At 45.1% G+C, this 8,292-nt stretch overlaps 2 protein-coding genes across 2 annotated transcripts; one reads left to right on the plus strand and one right to left on the minus strand.

The window, feature by feature from the left end:
* The first annotated feature begins 1,037 nt into the window (after positions 1 to 1,037).
* Positions 1,038 to 3,999, plus strand: LOC124674873 (E2F transcription factor-like E2FE). The gene is made up of 10 exons (XM_047210930.1): positions 1,038 to 1,222; positions 1,301 to 1,421; positions 1,514 to 1,591; positions 1,697 to 1,762; positions 1,865 to 2,048; positions 2,139 to 2,206; positions 2,300 to 2,372; positions 2,478 to 2,539; positions 2,624 to 3,023; positions 3,758 to 3,999. Exons 1-10 carry the CDS (start codon positions 1,038 to 1,040, stop codon positions 3,835 to 3,837), a joined length of 1,317 nt encoding a protein of 438 aa, XP_047066886.1. The 3' UTR covers positions 3,838 to 3,999.
* Positions 4,000 to 5,707: 1,708 nt separating this feature from the next.
* Positions 5,708 to 6,966, minus strand: LOC124685465. The gene is made up of 3 exons (XM_047219820.1): positions 6,863 to 6,966; positions 6,678 to 6,766; positions 5,708 to 6,051 (listed from the first exon to the last, which is right to left on the minus strand). Exons 1-3 carry the CDS (start codon positions 6,890 to 6,892, stop codon positions 5,904 to 5,906), a joined length of 267 nt encoding a protein of 88 aa, XP_047075776.1. The 5' UTR covers positions 6,893 to 6,966; the 3' UTR covers positions 5,708 to 5,903.
* Positions 6,967 to 8,292: the final 1,326 nt, after the last annotated feature.

Below are 8,292 nucleotides of genomic sequence, written 5' to 3' on the forward strand. Positions count from 1 at the left end.
GAAATCATACACACTTGTAGTGTCTCGAGACTCGAGACACCATTTGGAACATCAAAACTTTCCACAGATCATTAACAATTGAGGCACCGATACCATGGCTCGCGAAACGCCTTGAGGTCAGGTTTGTTTCTTGAAAGGGAAGGGAGTGTCTAGATCTTAAAATCCAATTTGGTTCGTTCATATTCTGTTTTTATTTAGAGTAGGGGAAGAATGGTTATGCGGCTGGGACCCATAGTCATGATTAAAGGAGCTGGGGACAAGTTAATTACTAGTTGGGCCTACTCATCTTTTCATTTCTTTTCAGGGAGGAACTTCCTTCACAGTATGCCCGGATAGCACTGTTCCGCTTTAAAATAACCGGAATGTCAGGATAGCTCAATCTTTAACTAGAAAGCCAGTTCAATCTACAAATAAAGGTGACAAAAACCGGTATACTTTTTGTAAACACCCTCTAAGCATCTTCCTTTGTACATGGCCTAATAGAGAAAATAATGATAAAACAAGGAGAGGAAGAGGATGCTATGAACAAGGGTATCCCCATTTCTAAAAAAGAGTGCGGCGATTTGTGAGCTTGAGTAGCTCGTTTTTTAATTTTTTTTTTGGAAAATTCGATAATGATATTCAAAGGTCTAAAAAATCACACTTGAACTACTGAAACGTCAATTTCAATTTTTTTTTCAAGAAAACCGAGTTGCATCCAACTCGAGTTCCAAAGTGATTTTTCTTGTTGGAATCAAACAATTTCCCTATTTTATTCTTAGCCCTATAGTACTGGCGATTGCACAACCCAGCACGTACACGTACCGCGCCGCGCACGAGCGGGATTGCTGGAGCCGGCGCTCAAGGGAGAAAGCCAAAATACAATTTTTGAAAACGCGCCGCCGCCGCGGGCGCCAAATCGCAATCATTCCAACGGCCTCGCCGCCCTCTCATCCTCTCCTTTCCAAACCCCGCAGATCTCACCAATAAACTAGAGCTCTAAATTTTCCCTCATCTCTCTCCTTCCCCTCGACATCCAACCCACCGACCGAGCGGCGATGGATGAAGCCGCCGCCGCCGCCGCCCCTGAGGCTCCTCCTGTGGCCGCCCCACAGCCTCCGCCTTACCAGCCCCTGCGGCTGCTGCTGGAAGGTGCCGGAGGCAGCGCGGGTGCCGCCGCCAAGGCCTGCCGGCACCACGCCTACAGCCGCAAGCAGAAATCCCTCGGCCTCCTCTGCTCCAAGTAGGACGAGATCTCGCCCCCACCTGCGCGCTCCGTCGGGTCCTTCGGTGTTCTGACCTAGGCTGCCGGGTTTTGCAGCTTCGTGGCGCTGTACGACCGGGACGACGTGGACACGGTGGGGCTGGACGACGCCGCCAGGAGGCTTGGCGTCGAAAGGCGCCGGATCTACGACATCGTCAATGTGCTAGAGAGCGTTGGGGTGAGCCTCACCATTTCTCTTGCTTGCCTGCCCTTTCTGATAAGAAAGATTCATTCTTTCCTTCTTGACATATGCTGCTGACTAATATGCAGATTCTTGTGAGGAGGGCCAAGAATCGATACACATGGATTGGCTTCGAGGGGGTCCCTGCCGCACTCAAGGAACTAAAGGTTTGTACTTCGGATCCCACTGTTCTGTTCTACCCATTGTACACGAATTTTAGCACACTTTGCACAATCAACAGTTTACCCCTTCTGTTCTCACGGTTTGCTCAGGAGAAGGCATTGGGGGAGATGTCCGGCTTGGTGTCACCATTACTGGAGGAACCGTCTGCTGCTAATGTTAGATTTACTCACTTTCCTTTGTTTGCCCCTTAATTATCATAGTGCAAATTAGCCCCTGTTGCTGATAAAAGAAGCGGATTTCTTTTCTTCATTGCAAAGGTGTCGGATGATGAAGACGAGGATGATAGATTGGGTGATGCTGATGGGGATGCTGACAGTGAGAAGCTTAGCCAATCACAGTCAATGGAGCTTAGCCAGTCACAGTCAATGGAGCTTAGCCAGTCGCAGTCAATGGAAACTCCTTCTGATAAGCCTGACACACCCCGCTGCCAGCTTAGATCTGGTATAGCTGATCCATTGCTTTCTAATTGTTCTGTTATGCTAGTAGTGACTATTATGTACTGAGTTGGTGTTTCCGGTGCCGCATTTGTAGATCATAGGAAGGAGAAGTCGCTTGGCCTGCTCACTCAGAATTTTGTGAAGCTCTTCCTCACTATGGAGGTGAACAGACTCATCATTCTCCTGAATTGTTTGATTAAATAAGGCGGCTTGTCCTTCGTGGGTTAATTGAAATGTGATTTGCTCCTGGCACAGCTTGAGACCATCTCACTTGATGAGGCTGCAAGGCTGCTCCTTGGAGAGAGACACGCTGAGAGCAATATGAGAAGTCAGTACTTGCGTTTCTTCAATTTTTATGATCTGTTACTTGGTTAGCACAACGAATTTACCTATACATCTGGAATTCATAATGATTCTGACGTTTGTAATACAGCCAAAGTCCGGCGACTGTATGACATTGCCAATGTGCTATCTTCTTTGAACCTAATTGAGAAGGTAGTCTCTTCACCACATGCCATATTAGATGAATGGAAATGGTCATTTTTTTCTTAGCCTTGTTGTTTCTGTGGTACGTTTCAGACACATCAAGTGGACTCAAGAAAACCTGCATTCCGGTGGCTTGGCCAGGCAAAGAGAAAGGAAGGAAACAATGTCACAGTTGCTTTACAGCCAGCTAGTAAGGTAGTGTCTAGCAAGAGGGCATTTGGTACTGATATCACAAACATCGACAACAAGAGGGGCAAATTCGTCTCGGAAACAGAGAACAAAGGCAAGCTCATGCAGGGTGATGGTAGCATGCTGAAAACTTTTGAGAGTCAGCTCAGGCAAGGAAAGAGTAGCGGTTTTGTTTATGGGCCCTTCCACCCTGCTGGTGCAAGGAAACATGAAATTGATGACCGCACAAGGGAGAAGGAGAGCAAGAACATTCAAGATTGGGAGAGCCTTGCGACTTCATTTCGTCCGCAGTACCAAAATCAAGGTCAGTTCAACATTACCTCCATATGTTAATTTACTATGGTCAAGATTTAGAAAATCGCACTGGATGGGAATTTTGTTTCAAGATGCCGATTTTGGTACCTACCCTTCGATTTGCTTGTAGTAGCTCTATTACTTAACTCGTAGTAATATACTTATCTACCATTTTTGTCACTGTCTACATCCAGAGTGATATGTATGTATGATCATGATCAGGAAGAAACTAGAACTCAGGAGTTCAGGACCAACTGAAATTCATATACTTTCGCAGATTTTATAACTGTAGCTTTTTTTACCTTGTGTAACCATTCTAGCGCATATCTATTCATCCCATTCTAGTGCAGATTCTGACTCTAATGAGCACGAGTAGTAGCCGACTCTGACAACATTTGATCTTCTGTAAACCAAATTCAGCACGAGTACTCACCAGCAGTAGTAGATAGAGAAAGAGTAGCAACAATCCCTATTTCAGAATCTAATGATCTGGTTTCATGTCTGACACCAGCCCTCTGGTCTTGGACATGCTTATTGTGACCGGAACGCACTTACGCTCTTCAATCAGATAACAAGTGGTAGTTTCTCATGTTCTTTCCAATTTTAACTAAGCCCAAAAGCCAAAATATTGTTTGACATGGCCAAGTAGAAGAATGATGCCTTCTTATGCTGTTTTTATGAAATATACTACTGTTTAGCCTGTTGATAAACTTACAAAATTTCCTCTACATCTTCTAAATGCAGCACTGAATGATCTTTTTGGTCACTATGTTGAAGCATGGAAATCATGGTACTTGGATGTTAACCGGGAATCGACCTCGTGAAGGGCCAGCTTGGTTTAGGCAGGTCTGTTGTAAACTAATTCTTGTAGGCAGATCAGCTCGTCTGCTGATAACTTTAGGAGTTCGACCTGTACAAGATGTCATAAAAACAAAGGCGCATTTCACCTTTGCTTGATGTATGCAAGAAACTGGAGTCTGGTTAGTTATAAAAGAAACTGAAAAATAATACAAATGGTTGTCATTTTTTTTTGGCAATGTGATTTTGTCTGCATCATGAACTCTACTTGGCTCATCTCCAGTTGTTATGTTGATTCTCTGCAGGAAACTGCCATAACATCTGATGCCTGCATATTAGAGCCATCTGGTTTAATTTTGATTTTCTGCTCCTTTTGGCCAGCACTAACGAGTTAATTTGTTTTTCCCTTTGTTTTTCTTCTTCTGGTAAATGGAGAATATAGAATGGATCCTTGAACATTGACATAATGCTACATTATGTGTGGTTTGTGAGATAAAATGTAGTGCTAGTACAGATTATTACCAGTTTATTAGGCTCGGGATCCAGCCTACAACCAAGTAGAGCACGTGGGATCTAATCTGGAAAACAGATGTCCCTCGCAACATCAGAATCTAAGCCCCGAAGCTTGCAACAAACTCCCTCGCTGTCCAACAAAACCACAGCGAAAGAACCAGAGAGATCTCAAAGAAACTTGCAACGAGATCCTCTGGCGTTGAGATCAGAACTGCAGAGGGACGTTGATGATTTGCATTTGTTCGATGCCAATCCGATGGCAGCTGGTCTAACAAAGGAAATACAGTGTGGCAAGATGGTCTAAAATAGGTACATAACGAAGGCTAAACAATCGACACATACAGAAGGAATAGTGTCACAGATACTGGAAGGCAGGAGCACAGTTCAAAACACCAGCAGCAATATCTTAATGTTTGCAGAAATCTACCACTGATGCACACACAATACAGGAACTAAGCAGAAACATTCAGCAATCTCACTGAAGCTGGTATTTCCAAGCAATACATGTTACTACTTTAAATAAGAGTTATTCAACATCCTCGCTAAAATGCTTAATTTTGGGTCGGTGAAGAACTTATTAATCCCTGCAATGATCTCGGTGGTTTTGTTCTGCAAAAAAAGCCCTGACACTGTGCTCGGCGTAGCACCTCCCCCATGGTTCTCCAGCTGCTCTCCCCACATTGCCGACCCTGCAGATGAGATATGTTTCAGTATATTCGTATTAACAAGATCAGACATCCCTTTTTAGGTTTTTTTTTTCCGACCAGATTAACAAGAGCTACCACTAATTAAAAAGAACCAACAAGATAATGTTTGTTAAGATCACCTTCTCATCATGCAAGTGCACTAAACAATTGCAAGAAAAGTAGTCCATATAATACACAGTTCATTATCCATTAGAACCCACAGGATAGCACACTTGATTTCCTGATTGGTTCAGTATCATGCTCCGAATAGAAAATGATCCAACAAATTATCAATTATGGTTGCAATTTCCTTAACAATACAGGCAAACAAGCAAGACCACTCTTGCAAATGGCCAAGAGTAACTTGTAAACGGCCAAGAGTAAGTTCAAGCATTCAAGGATTTCCAACAATACACATATTTCAAGCCAGCGACCATCTTGACATGTAGCAACCCTCCTGGTAAATGGGTAATGTAGAAGTAGATACAACATGGATGCGGGTCATGAGATAAAATGTTGCAACAGTCAAGGCACATGTTTTGCATGCCAAAACCTTAACAGTTCACAAATCTAAACTTCAAAAGGATTGTGTCCCAGATACCGGAGGACCTGAACAAGTTCAAAACACCAGAGGCAACATCAAAATGTTGCAGTAAACAGCAGCTACCACTGAGATCTACACATGACAGACCATTCAAACAGAACACATATTTCAAGCCATCAGCCATCTCACATACATAGAAAAGCCATCAAGCAATTCATGGTTCTACTTTCAATAAGAGTTACTTTGACATCTCCAAATTACTCAAATTGGGTTTTACATTTGACCACAACAGTTACTAACAGAAGCACAACATTTTGACCAGCCAGACTCATAGCCAGACTGGGATGCTTCATTTCGGGTCGGTGAAGAACTTGTTGATTCCCGGCATGATCTCGGGGGTCTTGTTCTGCACAAAGGCCCTGAGACCGTGCTCGGCATAGCGCCTCCCCTCCTCGTGGTTCTCCAGCACTCCAGCTGCCCTCCCAACCTTGCTGACCCTGCAGATGAAATCGTTTTAGTGCGCCTCTTTGTATGAACAATATGCAGGCATGTTTCAGGCAGTTCTCTAACACGATTAAGCTAAGGTGCCACTAATTTAGAATAACCAATCCAGATGATGTTTGTTAAGATCACCTTATCATCATGCAGGTGCACTAAACAATCAATTGCAAGAAAAGCAGACCATATATAATACAATAGTAGTAGTTCATTATCCATTAGAACCCACAAGATAACAGGCTTGACTTCCTGTGTACGAGCAATGATTGGTACAATATCATACTAAGAATAGAAAATGATCCTACAAAATATGGACAATTTCCCTAACACTCTTGTAAAAGGCAAACAAGCAAGAACACTCTTGTAAAAGGCCAAATCGTTCTTACGCCTCGTGGATTAATTCCCTGCCTACGCAAATGAAATCCAGAACACAATTTTTCACCTGACAAAACTGTCAAAACATGGCCATGACAACCGTAGCACCGAAGTCAACACCGCACGACCACGAACTGGTCGAAATCCAGCGGATCTACTCTATCTAGTCCACCAAATAAGCACAACGCCAACTATTGCAATAATCAAACAAGCGAGACGGGCGGGGGCGCTAGAAATCCGGATTCCGTACCTCACTTCGGGGTTGCCGGTGATGTTGCGGAAGAGGCTGAAGAAGCAGATTCCGACGGCCACGCCCGTCGCCGCGAACAGCGGGTACACCTGCGCCGACGCCAAAGAAGTGGATAAGCTGGACATCAGAAGAGCGAGGGGATAGGAGTGGATGGTCGGACTCGGATCTGGGCGTGGAGAGCTCACCTCGGGCCGGACCCACTTGCTGGCGGCCATCGGAGTCGCCGGGAGGACGATGCGACGGCGACGGCGGCGGCGGACGATGCGAGAGGAAAGTGCAGGGGAGGCGACGGCGGGTGAGTGGGGAGAGCGGGCGGAGTGCGTGAGGAGGCTTTATCGCGGCGTGGCCACTCACTCGCTCGGGGACTGTAATGACGGGTTTGCCCTCGCGTTTCCGTATGGTTTTTTTGGGCAGTAGTGAAGCGTACCCGGCTTTTTCGAGACAAGTGGATACGGTCGTACGAGGCGAGTGGTTTTTTAGTGGGCGATGATTAGCTTAGTTGTTGTTGGCTAGATGGATAAGCACGCAGCATTAACCATTATTTTTGATCTAAGGCTGATCAATCATTTGATCTGAAGCGAAATGACGAAATTGCCTACTCCAAATTATTACATCTGGTCATTCCTCGGACCGGGCCTAAAAAAACCCAACCTTAAATTTCCAGACCTGAGCCCAGCCCGGTCCAACCTCCGGACTTACAAATCAGGCCCAACCTAGCCCAAACAGGCAAAAACCTGTCCCGACCTGCCAAGTCCGGTCGATTTTGACAAAATTAACCTAAATCTGGAAAGATCACACAAAATAACTTGATTTTAAAAATATTTCACAAAATAACCTTTTGCTCGGCTCCACACAAGATGGAGCCATGCTCAGTAGCACGGCTCCGTCCCATGTGGAGCCAAGATGAGAAGCATGGCGCCGTTGCAGGTGAAGCCAAACTCAATAGCACGGCTCCGTCCAGGGTGGAGCCAAGCTCATAAGCACAACGCCGTCTCAGGCGGAGCCAAGCTCAGTAGCACGACTCCGTTCTAGGTGGAGCCAAGCTCAGTAGCACGGCTCCGTCCCAGGTGGAGCCATGGTCCTTAGTCGTTTTCTAACAACAATTGAGAGTGGTTCATGCATCTAGTGATGACTAAGTTTATTGAGCCCAATAGCGAGGTTTGCATCATCTCGGACCACCACCAAGGGATACTCAAGACAGTTATTTTCTATTTCGTGCTTGTTTATGTGTGCAAAATTGTCACCGGTGGGCGCTTAAACCCCTACTGCGACAGAAAGTCACCCTACAATCTAACCCTGTCAGAAAAGACTTTGAGTCACTGATGCGTGCGAAACTCGTCAGAAGTAAGAAGTAAGGCGCTTTGCTGGTAGTACTTATTAGGCACATGTAAGAAATGTTGTGGTTCCTTCAGATACTCGCCGAGTTATTATACTGTTGGTTGGTTAATAAGCGTCTCCGTTAGTTCGTTCTGATTTTCTAGAGAGTCTGGACATCTTTCGGTTCGAGGTTGTGACTACAACCTGATGCTTGTTGGTACTAGATCGCATCCATGAACCCAAACTATTAAGGAAGCACATTGCAAAGAGAAGTAGACTAATATAGCAAGGATAGATG

The sequence above is a fragment of the Lolium rigidum genome, chromosome 1 (assembly GCF_022539505.1).
Source record: "Lolium rigidum isolate FL_2022 chromosome 1, APGP_CSIRO_Lrig_0.1, whole genome shotgun sequence".
Lineage (NCBI taxonomy): Eukaryota > Viridiplantae > Streptophyta > Magnoliopsida > Poales > Poaceae > Lolium > Lolium rigidum.

What these genes read in the sequence shown, in the direction of transcription:
- LOC124685465 (XM_047219820.1), bottom strand. Translation starts at nt 6,892, where the DNA reads ATGGCCGCCAGCAAGTGGGTCCGGCCCGAG. An exon ending in GCAAGTGGGTCCGGCCCGAG is followed by an intron (nt 6,767 to 6,862) that starts GTGAGCTCTCCA and finishes GCGTCGGCGCAG; the next exon opens with GTGTACCCGCTGTTCGCGGC. An exon ending in ACCGGCAACCCCGAAGTGAG is followed by an intron (nt 6,052 to 6,677) that starts GTACGGAATCCG and finishes TTTCATCTGCAG; the next exon opens with GGTCAGCAAGGTTGGGAGGG.
- LOC124674873 (XM_047210930.1), top strand. Translation starts at nt 1,038, where the DNA reads ATGGATGAAGCCGCCGCCGCCGCCGCCCCTGAGGCTCCTCCTGTGGCC. An exon ending in ATGTGCTAGAGAGCGTTGGG is followed by an intron (nt 1,422 to 1,513) that starts GTGAGCCTCACC and finishes ACTAATATGCAG; the next exon opens with ATTCTTGTGAGGAGGGCCAA. An exon ending in TCCGCAGTACCAAAATCAAG is followed by an intron (nt 3,024 to 3,757) that starts GTCAGTTCAACA and finishes TTCTAAATGCAG; the next exon opens with CACTGAATGATCTTTTTGGT.